Source organism: Ranitomeya variabilis, chromosome 2, assembly GCF_051348905.1.
Source record: "Ranitomeya variabilis isolate aRanVar5 chromosome 2, aRanVar5.hap1, whole genome shotgun sequence".
In the NCBI taxonomy this organism is placed as follows: domain Eukaryota; kingdom Metazoa; phylum Chordata; class Amphibia; order Anura; family Dendrobatidae; genus Ranitomeya; species Ranitomeya variabilis.
In genome coordinates this window covers 1,097,204,333-1,097,222,842 of record NC_135233.1, presented here as the reverse complement: position 1 = coordinate 1,097,222,842, position 18,510 = coordinate 1,097,204,333, and the positions used below count along the sequence as shown (strand labels likewise).

The following is an 18,510-nucleotide window of genomic DNA, read 5'->3' as shown; positions in this document are numbered from 1 at the left end:
TTTATTTTTTATTTTTTGGCCCTGTGACATACGTGCCTCGGTAATATATTACGTCACTGGGCAATATCCTACGTGGCTCTGCTGTATACTACAAGGCTGGGCAATATACTACGTGGCTGGACAATATACTATGTGGCTCTGTGCAATATACAACGTAGCTGCGCAATATCCTACGTCGCTGTGCTGTATACTATGTAGCTGGGCAATATACTACGTGGCAGGGCAATATACTACAAGGCTGGGCAATATACTACGTGGCTCTGCTATATACTACAAGACTACGTGGCTGGACAATATACTACAAGGCTGGGCAATATACTACAAAGCTGTGCAATATACTATGTGGCTCTGTGCAATATACTACGTAGCTGCGCAATATCCTACGTCGCTGTGCTGTATACTATGTAGCTGGGCAATACACTACGTAAATGGGCAATATACTACGTGGACATGAATATTCTAGAATACCCGATGCGTTAGAATCGGGCCACCATCTAGTATTGTATATATGTCCTGCTGATATTTCTTGTGGGGGATACCCTGTGTATGTCAGGTAGATGTTCTATTGCACTTTTCTATATGTTAAACTGACATTCTTATTGGGGCAATATACTAGATGTAATTACGAGTGTTGGGATGTCTGCGCCACTCTGTTCTCCTTCAGGCAGTTTAGATGTGGTTGCCGATTTTAGCCTTTGCTGTCATTGTTTGACCGTTTTATTATTCTGGACTAGTACAGTGTTTCCTCTTGTGGTGCTGTGGTCTTTGTAGTGTGTCCTGCACATCCAAGTAACTCGGCTTTAACACCATATGTATGATTATGTTAGCTAATTTGTTTAGAAGCCTTGTATGTTTCCTATGTTTCTACTTCTATCTAATTGGGGGACACAGGACCATGGGACACAGGACCATGGGTGTTATGCTGCTGTCCACTAGGAGGCGACACTATGCATAATCTGAAAAAGATTAACTGTGTCTCCTCCTCTGCAGTATAAACCCCTGTACGGCGTCAGCCTTCTCCAGCATTAGGAGGAACGTAACATGAATAACATAACCATGCCTATAAGAAGGCAACTATGTACGAGCTCAAGAAAACAATATGAGAACTCAACAGTAACAACGGCCCGGAAAGGGCAACAGGGTGGGAGCTGTGTCCCCCAATTAGAGGCTAAGAGAAAGAGATTTTACGGTGAGTACACAAAATACTCAAGCTACTTACCAGGTAGCGGTGTTTTTCAGGAGTCCATGACAGCACTAACGAGAGAGGGGATCCGCCCTTCAGGGACAGGAAACCTACAGAGATAAAAGGGCGGCACCTCTCTCCCGCATCAGTTGGATTACAGAGCACGAGAGGACCTCCATTGATTAGTAACACATAAATATCTAACACAATTCACCTTGTGACTAAAAGTTTAGAAAATTTATATATAAAAATATACTTAATGTGGTGAAAGCCATACCAGTGGAAAAGGGAGGGAATATAGGAGTGCTGTCATGGACTCCTGAAAAACACCGCTACCTGGTAAGTAGCTTGAGTATTTATTCAGTCGTCATGACAGCACTAACGAGAGAATTACAGAGAAAAGAGTATTAGGGTGGGATTACTGCTTCCAGCACCCTTCTACCAAATGTGAGATCGCTGGAGCCACCAAGATCTAACCTATAATGATTAAAGAAAGTAGACGGAGATGACCATGTGGCCGCCTTACATATATCCTCAATCGACACCTCAGACCTCTCCGCCCAGGAAGATGCCATGGCACGGGTGGAATGAGCTCTTACGCCTTCCGGGACTTGTAGGCCACCTGCTGAATAAGCCAAAGAAATTGCCTCCCTAATCCATCTACCTAAGGTGTTCTTGGATACTCTAAACCCTTTCCTGACTCCCTGATAGGATATAAACAAGGAATTATCTTTTTTCCAGGGATCTGTTAAAGCAATATATTTAAGAAGGCATCTTTTGACATCTAATGTATGGAGCTTGAGTTCCTTTGGGTTTTTAGGATTAGGACAAAAAGTGGGGAGATTTATCTCCTGAAGCCTGTGGAACTTTGATGCTACCTTCGGAAGATAGAGGGGATCGGTTCTTAATACTACCCTATCTTCTCTAATCTGCATATATGGAGTTAGTCTAGAGAGGGCCTGTAAATCACTAACTCTCCTAGCCGACGTAAGAGCAACCAAGAGAGCTGTTTTTAAGGACAAGATCTTTATAGAAGCAGATTCTAAAGGCTCAAAGGGGGGTTCCGTTAACGCTGAGAGGACCAGGTTTAAGTCCCATGGGGCTAGTCTTTCCTTAACGATGGGTCTTGACCTAGCTGCCGCTTTAATAAAACGAGCAATCCAATAATTTTTAGCTAACCCACAATTATACAATGCACCTAAGGCTGACACCTGGACCCTAAGGGTGCTTGTAGCTAGCCCCATCTCTAGACCTCTCTGCAGGAACTCCAAGATTTTAGGAATGTTAGCTTTCTGACCCATCACTGATCCTGAAACCGACATGAATTTTCTCCAGATTCTAACATAAATGTTTGTCGTGGAATTTTTTCTGCTGTTTAATAGAGTGTTAATGAGTCCATCTGAAAATCCCTTTTTCTTTAGTAATGACCCTTTAAATCCCACGCCGTCAAGTGTAAATTGGCCACTTGTGGATGGAGAATTGGACCCTGTGAAAGGAGGTCTGGGAGTTCTGGGAGAATCCACGGTTGAGAAATGGACATTTTCCTCAGCCAAGGAAACCACGGTGTCATGATCTCCATGGCCAGAGAACTAGCATAAGCCTCTATAGGAACAAGCTCTTGGAAGATGTAACTGTACTGACCATGAACTAAACCTACCGCATCATCTAGAAGTAGCCAGGTAGCATGTCCTACTTTTTATCCCTATATGCCCAGCGCCGGCCGGAGAACTAAATAATGCTAGCAGAGGGAAATATAAGACCTGACTCACCTCTAGAGAAATGCCCAAAAAGGAGACAGAAGCCCCCCACATATATTGGCGGTGATATGAGATGAAACAACAAACGCAGCAGGAAAATAGTTTTAGCAAATTTGAGGTCCGCTTTCTAGATAGCAGAAGACAGAAAGCATACTTTCATGGTCAGTAGAAAACCCTAACAAAACACATCCAGAAATTACTTTAGGACTCTGGCATTAACTCATAATACCAGAGTGGCAATTCCTGATCAACAAGAGCTTTCCAGACACAGTAACGAAACTGCAGCTGTGAACTGGAACCAAAATACAAAAACAAAACATGGACGAATGTCCAACTTATCTAGTAGATGTCTGGGAGCAGGAACAAGCACAGAGAGGCTTCTGATAACATTGTTGACCGGCAAGCATCTAACAGAGAAGCCAGGTTATATAGCGACACCCAGATCTAATCAGAACAGGTGAACAGGGAAGATGATGTCACAAGTTCAATTCCACCAGTAGCCACCGGGGGAGCCCAGAATCCAAATTCACAACAGTACCCCCCCCTCAAGGAGGGGGCACCGAACCCTCACCAGAACCACCAGGGCGATCAGGATGGGCCCTATGAAAGGCACGAACCAGATCAGAGGCATGAACATCAGATGCAGTGACCCAAGAATTATCCTCCTGGCCGTATCCCTTCCACTTGACCAGATACTGGAGTCTCCGTCTGGAAACACGGGAGTCTAGGATTTTTTCCACAACGTACTCCAACTCACCCTCAACCAACACCGGAGCAGGAGGCTCAACGGAAGGCACAACCGGTGCCTCATACCTGCGCAATAACGACCGATGAAAAACGTTATGAATAGAAAAGGATGCAGGGAGGTCCAAACGGAAGGAAACAGGGTTAAGAATCTCCAATATTTTATACGGACCGATGAACCGAGGCTTAAACTTAGGAGATGAGACCCTCATAGGGACAAAACGAGAAGACAACCACACCAAATCTCCAACACAAAGCCGAGGACCAACACGACGGTGACGGTTGGCAAAAAGCTGAGTCTTCTCCTGGGACAACTTTAAATTGTCCATCACCTGCCCCCAGATATGATGCAATCTCTCCACCACCGCATCCACTCCAGGACAATCCGAGGATTCCATCTGACCGGAGGAAAATCGAGGGTGGAACCCCGAATTACAGAAAAACGGGGACACCAAAGTGGCAGAGCTGGCCCGATTATTGAGGGCGAACTCCGCCAATGGCAAAAAAGCAACCCAATCATCCTGGTCAGCAGACACAAAACACCTCAGATATGTCTCCAGGGTCTGATTAGTCCGCTCGGTCTGGCCATTAGTCTGAGGGTGAAAAGCAGACGAAAAAGACAAATCTATGCCCATCCTAGCACAGAATGCCCGCCAAAATCTAGACACAAATTGGGTTCCTCTGTCAGAAACGATATTCTCAGGAATACCATGCAAACGAACAACATTTTGAAAAAACAGGGGCACCAACTCGGAAGAAGAAGGCAATTTGGGCAGGGGAACCAAATGGACCATCTTAGAAAAACGGTCACACACCACCCAGATGACAGACATCTTCTGAGAAACAGGCAGATCTGAAATAAAATCCATCGAGATGTGTGTCCAAGGCCTCCTAGGAATAGGCAAGGGCAAAAATAATCCACTAGCCCGAGAACAACAAGGCTTGGCCCGAGCACAAACGTCACAAGACTGCACAAAGCCTCGCACATCTCGTGACAGGGAAGGCCACCAGAAGGATCTTGCCACCAAATCCCTGGTACCAAAAATTCCAGGATGACCTGCCAATGCAGAAGAATGTACCTCAGAGATGACTCTACTGGTCCAATCATCAGGAACAAACAACCTATCAGGCGGACAACGATCCGGTCTATCCGCCTGAAACTCCTGCAAGGCCCGCCGCAGGTCTGGAGAAACGGCTGACAAGATAACTCCCTCCTTAAGAATACCTGTGGGGTCAGAGTTGCCGGGTGAATCAGGCTCAAAACTCCTAGAAAGGGCATCCGCCTTAACATTCTTAGAACCCGGTAGGTACGATACCACAAAATTAAACCGAGAGAAAAATAATGACCAGCGCGCCTGTCTAGGATTCAGGCGCCTGGCGGTCTCAAGATAGATCAAATTTTTGTGGTCAGTCAATACCACCACCTGATGTCTGGCCCCCTCGAGCCAATGGCGCCACTCCTCAAACGCCCACTTCATGGCCAAAAGCTCCCGATTCCCAACATCATAATTCCGCTCAGCGGGCGAAAATTTACGGGAAAAGAAGGCACAAGGCCTCATCACGGCGCAGTCAGAACTTTTCTGCGACAACACTGCCCCAGCCCCGATCTCAGAAGCGTCGACCTCAACCTGAAAAGGAAGAGTCACATCAGGCTGACGCAACACAGGGGCAGAAGAAAAACGGCGCTTAAGCTCCTGAAAGGCCTCCACAGCATCAGGGGACCAATTAGCAACATCAGCACCCTGTCTAGTCAAATCGGTCAATGGCTTAACGACATCCGAAAAACCAGAAATAAATCGACGATAAAAGTTGGCAAAGCCCAAAAATTTCTGAAGACTTTTAAGAGAAGAGGGCTGCGTCCAATCACAAATAGCTTGAACCTTGACAGGATCCATCTCAATGGAAGAGGGAGAAAAAATATATCCCAAAAAGGAAATTCTCTGAACCCCAAAAACGCACTTAGAACCCTTGACACACAGAGAATTAGACCGCAAAACCTGAAAAACCCTCTTAACTTGCCGGACATGAGAGTCCCAATCATCCGAAAAAATCAGAATATCATCCAGATACACTATCATAAATTTATCCAAAAAATCGCGGAAAATATCATGCATAAAGGACTGGAAGACTGAAGGGGCATTAGAAAGACCAAAAGGCATCACCAAATACTCAAAGTGGCCCTCGGGCGTATTAAATGCGGTTTTCCACTCATCCCCCTGCCTGATCCGCACCAAATTATACGCCCCACGGAGATCAATCTTAGAGAACCACTTGGCCCCCTTTATGCGAGCAAACAAATCAGTCAGCAACGGCAATGGGTATTGATATTTAACCGTGATTTTATTCAAAAGCCGATAATCAATACATGGTCTCAAAGAGCCGTCTTTTTTTGACACAAAGAAAAAACCGGCTCCTAAGGGAGATGACGATGGACGAATATGTCCCTTTTCCAAGGACTCCTTTATATATTCTCGCATAGCAGTATGTTCAGGCACAGACAGATTAAATAAACGACCCTTTGGGTATTTACTACCCGGAATTAAATCTATAGCACAATCGCACTCACGGTGCGGAGGTAGCGAACCCAGCTTGGGTTCTTCAAAGACGTCACGATAATCAGACAGGAACTCAGGGATTTCAGAGGGAATAGATGATGAAATGGACACCAAAGGTACGTCCCCATGAGTCCCCTTACATCCCCAGCTCAACACAGACATAGCTCTCCAGTCAAGGACTGGGTTGTGAGACTGCAGCCATGGCAATCCTAGCACCAAATCATCATGTAGATTATACAGCACCAGAAAACGAATAGTCTCCTGGTGATCCGGATTAATACACATAGTCACTTGTGTCCAGTATTGTGGTTTATTATTAGCCAATGGGGTGGAGTCAATCCCCTTCAGAGGAATAAGAGTCTCCAAAGGCTCTAAATCATACCCACAACGATTGGCAAAGGACCAATCCATAAGACTCAAAGCGGCGCCAGAGTCGATATAGGCGTCCGTAGTAATAGATGACAAAGAGCAAATCAGGGTCACAGACAAAATAAATTTAGACTGTAAAGTGCCAATGGGAACGGATTTATCAAGCTTTTTAGTACGCTTAGAGCATGCTGATATAACATGAGTAGAATCCCCACAATAGAAACACAACCCATTTTTCCGTCTAAAATTCTGCCGCTCGCTTCTGGACAGAATTCTATCACACTGCATGTTTTCTGGCGTCTTCTCAGTGGACACCGCCAGATGGTGCACTGGTTTGCGCTCCCGCAGACGCCTATCGATCTGAATGGCCATTGTCATGGACTCATTCAGACTTGCAGGCACAGGGAACCCCACCATAACATCCTTAATGGCATCAGAAAGACCCTCTCTGAAAGTAGCCGCCAAGGCACACTCATTCCACTGAGTAAGCACAGACCATTTACGGAATCTTTGGCAGTAAATTTCAGCTTCATCTTGCCCCTGCGATAGGGACATCAAAGTTTTTTCTGCCTGAAGTTCCAAATGAGGTTCCTCATAAAGCAAGCCCAAGGCCAGAAAAAACGCATCCACATTGCGCAACGCAGGATCCCCTGGTGCCAATGAGAAGGCCCAATCTTGAGGGTCGCCCCGGAGCAAGGAAATCACAATCCTGACCTGCTGTGCAGGGTCTCCAGCAGAACGAGATTTCAGGGACAAAAATAACTTACAATTATTTCTAAAATTCTGAAAGCTAGATCTATTCCCTGAGAAGAATTCCGGCAAAGGAATTCTCGGCTCTGATACCGGAGCATGAACAACAAAATCTTGCAAACTTTGTACTTTCGTGGCGAGATTATTCAAACCTGCAGTTACACTCTGTAGATCCATTATAGACAGGTGAACATAGAGCCATTCAAAGATTAGAAGGAGAGAGAAAAAAAAGAAAGACTGCAGCATAGACAGACTGGCAAGTGATCCAATTAAGAGCACACTAACTACTAGAGAAAAAAAAAAAAAAAAAAAAAAAATTTTCAGCAGACTTCTTATTTCTCTCCTTTCTCAGCCAAGGATTTTAACCCTTTAGTGGGCCGGTCAAACTGTCATGATCTCCATGGCCAGAGAACTAGCATAAGCCTCTATAGGAACAAGCTCTTGGAAGATGTAACTGTACTGACCATGAACTAAACCTACCGCATCATCTAGAAGTAGCCAGGTAGCATGTCCTACTTTTTATCCCTATATGCCCAGCGCCGGCCGGAGAACTAAATAATGCTAGCAGAGGGAAATATAAGACCTGACTCACCTCTAGAGAAATGCCCAAAAAGGAGACAGAAGCCCCCCACATATATTGGCGGTGATATGAGATGAAACAACAAACGCAGCAGGAAAATAGTTTTAGCAAATTTGAGGTCCGCTTTCTAGATAGCAGAAGACAGAAAGCATACTTTCATGGTCAGTAGAAAACCCTAACAAAACACATCCAGAAATTACTTTAGGACTCTGGCATTAACTCATAATACCAGAGTGGCAATTCCTGATCAACAAGAGCTTTCCAGACACAGTAACGAAACTGCAGCTGTGAACTGGAACCAAAATACAAAAACAAAACATGGACGAATGTCCAACTTATCTAGTAGATGTCTGGGAGCAGGAACAAGCACAGAGAGGCTTCTGATAACATTGTTGACCGGCAAGCATCTAACAGAGAAGCCAGGTTATATAGCGACACCCAGATCTAATCAGAACAGGTGAACAGGGAAGATGATGTCACAAGTTCAATTCCACCAGTAGCCACCGGGGGAGCCCAGAATCCAAATTCACAACACCACGGCCTCTTGGGCCAGAACGGCGCTATCAGAATTACATGAGCTTTGTCCTCCCGAATCTTCCTTAGAACAATCGGGATCAAGTTCAACGGGGGAAAGGCGTAGGCTATTTTGAAGTGCCAAGGAATTAGGAGGGCATCCACCGCCTCCGGATTGTCTCTGGGGTTTAGGGAAAAAAACCGCCGACATTTTTTGTTTTCTTTGTTGGCGAAGAGGTCTATCTGTGGGTACCCCCAACGATGGGTGATCTGATCGAAGATGACCTGATTGAGCACCCAATCTCCTTGCCCGAGCTTCCTGCGACTTAGAAAGTCGGCTACGACGTTGTGTTTCCCTTTTATATGCAGTGAAGTGAGCGACCGTAGATGATTTTCGGCTATCTGTAAGATACGACCCGATACCTCCATTAAAGATCTCGATCGGGTTCCCCCTTGGTGGTTAATGTAAGCTACCGTTACCTGATTGTCTGAGAATAGCCTGACGTGATGGCCCTGCAAGGATATAAGGAAATGGCTCAGAGCTCGCTCTACGGCTAATAACTCTTTAAGGTTAGATGACATATTCTGTTCGGAGTGTGACCAGACCCCCTGGACCCACAAATCGCCCATATGCGCCCCCCATCCCGTGGGACTAGCATCTGTGGTTATTACACGCGATATGTGGTTTATCCAGGGAACCCCATTACGTAGGTTTGGAGTGTGTAACCACCAACGTAAGGACTATCCAAGCGACCCCCTAACAGACGAGTGTTGTACAAAACCTCCCACTGTAGGACTCTGGTGTGGTACTGGGCCCAAAGTACTGCCGGGATACAGGACGTGAGTGAGCCTAACAGTGACATTGCTCCCCTCAATGTTATTAACGGATTATGAATCACTAAGTATCTGTTGTTGGATTTTTTCCAACTTAACGACAGGTAGACGGCATTCCTGTAACTTTGAGTCCAATATGAGACCCAGGAATTCTTGAACCTCTAGAGGCTGCAACCGCGATTTTTTAAAATTAATTATCCACCCCAACCTTTGCAAGGCTGCAATTACTTTGTGTAGTTGGGACGTGCAGTGTGATTCAGAATTACCAATTATCAATAGGTCATCCAGATATGGAACTATGAGAATATCTTGCTCATGGAGATGTGCCATAACCTCTACCATTATCTTCGTGAATACGCGAGGGGCCACTGCAACACCAAAGGGAAGTGCTCTGTATTGGAAGTGTTTGACTGATTCCCCTAAAAGGACTGCAACTCTTAAATAACGCTGGTGGTCTACGTGTATGGGGACATGATAATATGCGTCTTTAAGATCTAAGACGACCATAAAACACCTGTCAAACAATAACTTTATTGCGGTTTTGACCGACTCCATTTTAAATGACGGGATGCACAAAAACCTATTTAGGCCCTTAAGGTTTATGATTGTGCGAAAGGTATTATCCGGTTTTTTAATCAAAAAGAGGGGAGAATAGAATCCTTTACCCCTTTGTACTTCAGGAACCTCCACTAAAACGCCTTTCTGTTGGAGATCCTGGACCTCGGTCTCTAACGCCAGCTGTTCTGCGGGAGAAGAACGTATCGGTGTTATAAGAAATCTGTCCTTAGGCATGATCTGAAAGTCAAATTTTAGTCCAACTTCAACAATATTCAGGACCCACGGGCTATTGGAGATATTGCGCCACTCCGGATAGAAGGCTAGAAGCCTGCCTCCTACCCGGTCCGCCAGTCATTGTGGCTTCCTGTTGTCTCGAAAGGAATTAAACATATAGCCTCTACCTTTCTTTTTATTGGCGTCATATCTGGGTTTATCTCTATTTGATCTTGTTCGGTCAAACCACCTCCTATTAGTGCCACGCCTGTAAGTGGGTCTACCAAGGTAGGGAAAACGTTTCTTACTGTCCCGCGCTTTTTCCAATAATTCGTCTAATACTGGACCGAATAAGTGCGCCCCTTCGCACGGAATGTTGCATAATTTAGATCTGGCCTGCATGTCCCCTTGCCAACATTTCAGCCAGATTGCTCTACGGGCTGAATTAGAAAGAGCGGCCGACCTGGCTGCCAACTTGACTGAGTCCGCCGAAGCATCAGCCAGATACGCCGCAGCGCCCTGAATCATAGAGAGGGAGGATAACATTTCGTCTCTCGGGGTTTTGTTTTTCAGCTGATCCTCCAGGCTATCCAACCACACCATCATAGAGCGTGCTGTGCAGGTGGCAGCAATTGATGGTCTAAGAGCCCCTGCTGAAGTTTCCCAGGCTCCCTTGAGAAACACATCTGCCCTCCTGTCCAGTGGGTCTTTTAAAGTCCCCAGATCCTCAAACGGTAGAGAGGATTTTTTGGAAGCCTTGGCTACCGCTGCATCGAGCTTCGGGGCTTTATCCCACGTCGCCGATGCGGACTCTTCGAATGGATACTTCCGTTTAAAGGATGGAGGAAGAGAACCTTTCCTTTCCGGTTTTTTCCATTCTCTGGAAATTAGGGCGCTAACTTTCTCTACCACCGGAAAACATCGGCGGGATTTACGGTCCAGACCTTTGAACATGACATCTTGCATAGATTTTTCTGGCGGCGTCTGCTCAATTACAATTGTGTTATTTACTGTTTTTACGAGGCGGTCTATCCGGTCAAAAGAAAAACAAGAATGTCCGTACTCAGTGTCCGAGGAGGATACCGATGTGTGAGAAGCTTCTGACTTTAGATCTCCTAAGTCACTGTCCTCACGTGAACTTGGGGATCCAGGGTCTATTATTTTAGACCCCCTACTCTGAGATTGAGATCTTGAAGAACTTCTAATCTCTTGTCTAACAATTTGTCTTAGACTAGTAGCGAAATCTGGTGTCTCCTCCGCTATTAGACGCTGGATACACGGACCACATAGTTTTTTAACGTATTCGTCTGGGAGAGGAATACCACATTCTGCACATTCCTTGTGCTTGGACTTAGAGGACCGCTTTTTTCCCTGATGTGAGAAAGGGAAATAAGGGGAGACACAAATCACTAAGTGAACTTTCACGAGGATCACTTACCCCTATAGTGTCTGAGTGGTACCGAAGATTGCGGGGGGACCCTCTCCACCGAAGCAATATCCATCCGGTTTGAGGACTTTCCGGCTTTAGAAGATTGATCATCTCTACCTCCAGGACGACTACTGCCACTAGAACGTCGCTGGGTGTTTGCTGTATGGGGCTTCTCCAGGGGTTGACACTGTTGCTCAGAAGGCAACGGATCCTGCTCCTGAGACTCCATTGTAACAATGGATATGAAGCAAGAGGAAGCCACCACTGAATCATTAAGTAGCCGGCCCCCTCAAGGTACCTCCCCCAGATGGGGGACAGCCGGCCAATCCTGGTGAACTGCCTGGTACAATACGGCATGTGGGAGGCCCCTCCTCCCCCCCCCCCCCCCCGAGACCCCCACCAATGGCACTCACACTGTCAGCCAGGAAGCACCACCGCAACTTCCAAACGAAAGGTCCACGCCGTCTATTCAGGGGAGACCGACGGGCGCCGCCATGTTTTTTCACCGCACTGCGCCGAGTGTCATCGCATGTTACCGCATTAAGCCCCGCCCCTTCACACGCGTCACCTCCGGTGCGACGCTTCCGGGACGCCGAACGCAGCGCCTGTGCCGCCTAGAACGCCGGTGCCAGAGGGGAAACGCTAGCGCTGCTGCCAGAGCCGACCGCAAGGGCACCGTTGTCTCTTACGTCGCCGAAGCGATGTGCCCGCCAAGGGGACCACCACCAGAGGAGTACCTAAATTACCGACGACGTTCGCAATCCAGGAGGGCCTCCCACATAGTACTTACCTGTACCTGGCGATGGGACACCGCTCGAGACAGCACTCCCCCTGAAGGCTGCTTCTGCCGTGCCGCTGCCTACCTCCACAGCCCTCTGTGGTGCGGCACTTCCAGCGTCGCGATCAACACCGGGGAAGGGGCCATCCCGCCTCCAGGATCGGTGAGTCGGACCTGGGTCAAAACTTCTTTCTTCGCCTTTCTTCTAAAGGCCTCTGTAGAGTCCCCTGTCAGGGACAGGAAACCAACTGATGCGGGAGAGAGGTGCCGCCCTTTTATCTCTGTAGGTTTCCTGTCCCTCAAGGGCGGATCCCCTCTCTCGTTAGTGCTGTCATGACGACTGAATAAAATCTCCTTTAGTCTGTCGCCTCATTGGGGGACACAGGACCATGGGACGTCCCAAAGCAGTCCCTGGGTGGGAAGCAATGGACGAATATTGTGCAGACAGGCCCCTACACTTGGGGCACCGCCGCCTGCAGAACACATCTACCCAGGCTCGCGTCCGCTGAGGACTGGGCATGAACTCTGTAGTGTTTAGTAAACGTGTGTAGGCTAGTCCAAGTGGCCGCCTTACACACTTGTTGTGCCGAATGGTCCAGGAATGGTCCAAGAATTCTTAAGGCAGTAGGCCTCTTGTATGGTGGATTTGATCCCGATGATCTGTGGAAGCGCTGTGATAGCGAAACAGCTGTCATCCTGTGGTCAACATGTTCTCCCTGTCCATATCGCACATGTCCTAATAAAGACTAATTTGTTTTATAGGGCTTGGTGAGTGCATGCCTCCTTTTTTTCTTCTTTTTTTCTGGATTTCATGCACTTTTTTGGTTATGCACCTGAAGCGCCCATTTGTGGAGTAGATAGTATTGGTACTGGTGTAGCGGCGTAGGGCACGCTGGTAGGTGATCGCAATAGGCAGCGGTGCGGGTTTTCATCTTTTTTCTGGACAAAAACTGGAGAAGGCTGCCGCCATCCAGGGGTGTATACTGCAGAGTTAATCTTTTTCAGATTATGCATAGTGTCGCCTCCTAGTGGACAGCAGCATAACACCCATAGTCCTGTGTCCCCCAATGAGGCGACAGAGTAATATATCTTATAGGAGAAATCCCTTTCTTTGCCCCCCTAATTATTATCAGACTCCTTAATTCACAGAGATAGGAGATGACAGTTTCTGCTCAAAGTTCTATACAGAACGCTGGCCTCAAGCCCCTCCCTCCTCCATAGAATGTTAGAAGCTCCAACTGACATCTCAGTGATGGGAAAATCCGTCTCCAGTGTCTACAGATTATACCCATGACTTGAGAGTGAAAGATCATTGTGGAAGGAGAAAGAAACAGATACGATACATCACAAAGTTGCTTATTTTCATGAAATAAAATTAAAAAAAAAAAAAAATGGTTACCTGACAAACCACTGGCTGCTGGGTTTTTGTAAGGCTTGATATGAAAACGTACGGGGTCTGTACATGGTATACGATAAAGGAAGGCCGGTACTGATTAGGCTTCATGTAATCTTTCCCCCAAGCTATTCGGATCCACAAGGCGTCTCCAAATTCTCTGAAGTGAATGGTTAGCTGAAACCCAGAGGATACGGAATTATTTCTCCATACAATAATGTTATTTTCGGGTCGTCTATTTAAAAAGTGGGTTTCCAGTCTCTGCGCCCTCCCGCCTCCAGACATGATGCTGCTGATGAGGTCGCGTCTGCACGTGTCACCGGTCCCATTCATGACACTAGGACATGTGCACGATACCTGCAGATTGCACGACGTCACACACCACGCATTTAGGACGCGCCATCATCCTAGTGCTGTCACATTCCAGGCAAGTACAGGTTTGGGTCCTTGGACCAGACCCCTCCAGTTAGCCACTGGTGTCAAACACCTTCGCTTCCACAGTATAGAACCAGACAACCTCTTCTTTTTAGAAAGAATTGTTATAATGATGCTATGACACGCACTGATGGAAAGTCTTACATTTCTCTGAATTGAAAAGACAAACTTTTTGAAGGACGCTCGGAAGTTCGAGACATCTGCAAAATTCATGTCAGAATCTGCAAAAAAAAAAAAGACATTATTATCGTCACGGCGAATATTCAATGGACACTTTTTTTTTTCAGTAGTGAATTGCATTTCATCAGGGAACAGAGACACTGGATCTGAGGATGTTAAAGGGAACAAAACAAATAGCTTTAGCTTGAAGGGGTTCTCCATTCCTCCGACTGCCCCTTCTCAATCGGTATAACACTCAGATTCAGCTCGGATGCCGTTCTAGTGGGGTCGGCATTGGTTCTTGTGTAACATTGTGTCATGCAATCCCTGAGGCAAACAGCACTGGTTTCACTCGCCAAGCGCCGCTGCTCGCTCATTTTCTCCGGCTATATACGATTCCCCTAAAGGCGAGTGAAGCCAGTGCTGTTTGGCCTCGGGGATTGCATGACACAATGTGACACGAGCCCCTGGAAAGCGAGCGCCGACACCGCTGGAACAGCACCGGAGAGGAGTAGAATTATTGTAAGAGGGGGATTGAAAAGGGTTTGCCCGAAAAGTTGACAACCCCTTTAACGTTAAAGGTATTTTTTTCATCCAACATTGTGGTCCTAAACAATTACAGCAATGATTTAAAGGGGCTGCCCAGCTGTAGAATAGATAAGATTCTCTTGTGGTCGGCTGTGATCTCGCAATATCCCACTGTCCTGATCGCACATGGACGGTATCCATTTTTACCTGTTTGCTTGGACATTTGTAACACTTCCCACATTTTCAGTTTTGGCTTGGAATGGGTATCTGTTTGAGGAAAAAACACACATCAAACAATTAACTCGAGAGTATATGCTGGACAGAAGAATCCTTCCACCTGACCCTTATAATGGAGACCTAAAGCAGAGTTATCCAGTATACCACGTGTATCGGTCCATGTTCCATAGGACTACGGTTCAGCCGTCTCCCCCAGACACGGGAGGGCTCGCTCTGCCCAGTGCTCCTTTGTTTTCTAGGAGAGAGAGAGTCGCTGCCATATTCTTCTGTCAATGGCTTTTCTTGACAAGAACAAAAGGAGCGGCAGGAGGAGAGTCTGAAGGCCTCCTAGACTATTAGCCGAGACCTTCATGGGTCCAGCTGACGTTAGTCTGGTGTGTATGGGGGGGCCTTTATTCTGAAAATCTATTACACCCCAATCAAATCTCGAACTTGTACCTTTTGCTTGCCAAGGTATGCTGGGAGTTGTAGTTTTTCAAGAGCATAAAATCACAGGTTGGAGACTTAGCGATGAGCGAACGTGCTGGGCTAAGGTGTTATCTGAGCATGCTCAAGTCACTGCATGTCTCATGGCTGACAACACATTCAGGGATTGTCTAACTAACAGGGAATCCCTCCATGTGGCGAGACATGCATCCGCGGGGAATCAAACATATTCTTTGAGCCTGCCGAAGACCCTCTGTTAGCTCCTGAGCATGCTCAGATAACACCTCATCCAAGCACTGTCAGAGACAAAGGGAAAACATCATATATTAATATTTCATGATTGCAAAACAACTTTCACTTACACACGAGATCCAGTTCGGCCGCGTGAACCATTGTACATTTTCTAGTCTGGGTCGAGGTGTAAAAAAAAAAAAAAAAAAGATGAATAAAGTTATTTTTTTTTTTTTAATTCTAATTTTTTTTTCTCTTCTGCAGCCGACAGGTCACTAACGCCGGGTTACCTCGCAGAGATGAACGACTTCCATGGCCAGACTCTCCTTCACATTCTGCATAGTCAGTGACTGGAGGTCCTGTTCTGCCAAGACCCCCCATGCTTTCAGTGTGGGCATGACTTCGGCAAAAGACATCCGCGTAATCATCCGTTTTATAAATTCGCTCGTGCATTCGTCCATAGCGGCACTGCAGGGAAAAAAAGAACAAAAACACAAAATAAGAACAGAAGACAAACACAAAGCTCCAAATTCCTAAAAGAGCTCAGAATATTGCAGCCATGGAAGTCATTACACGCGGGCAATGGAAATCTGAAAGCAACGTGACGTAGGGTCAGAGACCCTGATTCCAGCGATGTGTCACTTACTGGGCTACTTGCTGTCATTTTGATAACACCGGTTTCTCTGCTGCAGATCTCTGAATGCTGAGCCCTGTATAAGCCCCGCACACACCCGATTGGCCGCTTTCTGTGTATACTGCACATAGGCAGAAAGCTGCCAATGAGTGGCGGGCTATACAGGGAAAATAAATACGGAGCAGGTTTACTAATAATAATCTCCTGCTGATAAAACATTGATTGTATTAAAACTGCACCAAGCAGCCCAGTAAGTGACACATCGCTGGAATCAGGGTCTCTGTCTCTACATTAGGAGAAATCGATTGTTAAATGAAAGGATCAATTCAAAAACGAGAAAAACACTCGGGGCTCAGTTTGCATCTCCTTTATTGCACGTCTTAGGTGTGTGCAGGGTGTGAGGCGGTTCTGGACTCCTCCATTATTCCAGTACGGATCCGTTAAATAACGGACACAGATGGAAGAGGAGGGGTCTATAGATTACAGGGGGGTCAGGGTTCCACTGCTGGAACTGATCACTGACCCCCAGGATAATAATGGGCCCCTCCACTCAGTGTGGGACAAGTCTTTGTATCTATACTACATTATAAATAAAGTTTAAAGGGAACCTGTCACCCCGGTTTTTCAGTCGGAGATAAAAATACCGCTACATAGGGCCTGAGCTGTGCTTTACAAAAGTGTTTTTTTTCTACCCTGATTCCCCACCTATGCTGCCGAAATTACTTACCAAAGTCGCCGTTTTCGCCTGTCACCCAGGCTGGTCTGGTCAGATGGGCGTGGTGCCTTCCCCCAGATCTTGCTTAGGTTTCCGTTGGTGGCGTAGTGGTTTGCGACTGCGCAGGTGACGAAAAAGAGTACGGTCTGCGCTATTTCCCTGATCGGTGGGGGCGGCCATCTTCCTGAGGCCGCACGTGCGCAGATGGAGATCGCGGCGGCCATTTTCCTGAAGCCGAGTTCGCATCTTTGCTTCAGGAAAATGGCCGCCGCGATCTCCATCTGCGCACGTGCGGCCTCAGGAAGATGGCCGCCCCCACCGATCAGGGAAATAGCGCAGACCGTACTCTTTTTCGTCACCTGCGCAGTCGCAAACCACTACGCCACCAACGGAAACCTAAGCAAGATCTGGGGGAAGGCACCACGCCCATCTGACCAGACCAGCCTGGGTGACAGGCGAAAACGGCGACTTTGGTAAGTAATTTCGGCAGCATAGGTGGGGAATCAGGGTAGAAAAAAAACACTTTTGTAAAGCACAGCTCAGGCCCTATGTAGCGGTATTTTTATCTCCGACTGAAAAACCGGGGTGACAGGTTCCCTTTAAAAAGAAAAAAAAAAAAGTGGAGAAACGTGACGTCCCCGCACTGCGCGGCTGCCGTTGCCCCCAGCTCCCCCTTTATAGCGTCACCTTTGCGGCCTCGGTCTGTTGGCGGTCCGCGGACCCATGGCGGAAAACAGCGGTAAGTGCCACACTGAATGGCGCCTTCCGGGTGTGACGTCATTCAGGGGCGTGTCCTATCGGGAGGGGCGTGTCCTATCGGGAGGGGCGTGTCCTATTGAGAGGGGGCGTGTCCGTAGTCACATCATGGGCGTATTCTTACCAAGGCTGCAAAGCAGCAGGGAAGTTTGTGGCCGCCATGGCGCAGGCGCACGGAGGTGAGTGGCTCCAGGGGGACGAAATGCTACTTGCTGATCGCTATTGGGGGGAGGCCCTGTGGGGGGCACCTGCGGTGGGATTTTGGGGGGCACCTGTGGTGGGATTTTGGGGGGCACCTGCTGCTGGCTATTGTGGGGGACTCCTGTGGTGGGATTTTGGGGGGCACCTGCTGCTGGCTATTGTGGGGGACCCCTGTGGTGGGATTTTGGGGGGGGCCTACTGCTGGCTATTGTGGGGGACCCCTGTGGTGGGATTTTGGGGGGCACCTGCTGCTGGCTATTGTGGGGGACCCCTGTGGTGGGATTTTGGGGGGCACCTGCTGCTGGCTATTGTGGGGGACTGCTGTGGTGGGATTTTGGGGGGGCCTACTGCTGGCTTTTGTGGGGGACCCCTGTGGTGGGATTTTGGGGGGACTTGCTGCTGTCTATTGTGGGATTTTGGGGCGACCTGCTGCATGCTATTCGAGGTGACCCATTTTAGTGGGGGGCAACCTGCTTGTGGGGGGGTGACCTGCTGCTGGCTATTGGGGGGACTCCTGTGGTGGGGTTTGGAG

The 18,510-nt window shown here is 47.5% G+C and overlaps 2 protein-coding genes across 2 annotated transcripts in view; both read right to left on the bottom strand.

The window, feature by feature from the left end:
* LOC143810233 (centromere protein N-B-like) overlaps positions 1-17,821 on the bottom strand; it is a 38,955-nt gene extending 21,134 nt beyond the window's left edge. Inside the window, exons 1-6 of the mRNA XM_077293102.1 lie at positions 17,709-17,821; positions 15,963-16,140; positions 15,804-15,849; positions 14,986-15,045; positions 14,236-14,312; positions 13,663-13,833 (exon numbers count right to left, since the gene is read on the bottom strand). Of these exons, the coding sequence (XP_077149217.1) occupies positions 13,663-13,833; positions 14,236-14,312; positions 14,986-15,045; positions 15,804-15,849; positions 15,963-16,140; positions 17,709-17,746 (570 nt within the window). The 5' untranslated portion in view covers positions 17,747-17,821. The remainder of the gene's footprint in view (positions 1-13,662; positions 13,834-14,235; positions 14,313-14,985; positions 15,046-15,803; positions 15,850-15,962; positions 16,141-17,708) is intronic.
* LOC143809013 (uncharacterized) lies at positions 10,195-11,558 on the bottom strand. Its single transcript, XM_077292192.1, has 2 exons — positions 11,517-11,558; positions 10,195-11,427 (listed from the first exon to the last, which is right to left on the bottom strand). Exons 1-2 carry the CDS (start codon positions 11,556-11,558, stop codon positions 10,195-10,197), a joined length of 1,275 nt encoding a protein of 424 aa, XP_077148307.1.
* Positions 17,822-18,510: the final 689 nt, after the last annotated feature.

Bases quoted from the DNA above. Each gene is read 5' to 3' on its own strand.
- LOC143809013 (XM_077292192.1), bottom strand. From the start codon at position 11,558: ATGGATATTGCTTCGGTGGAGAGGGTCCCCCCGCAATCTTCG. The intron at 11,428-11,516 runs GTACCACTCAGA...TTCTCACATCAG, and splicing joins GGGTCCCCCCGCAATCTTCG to GGAAAAAAGCGGTCCTCTAA.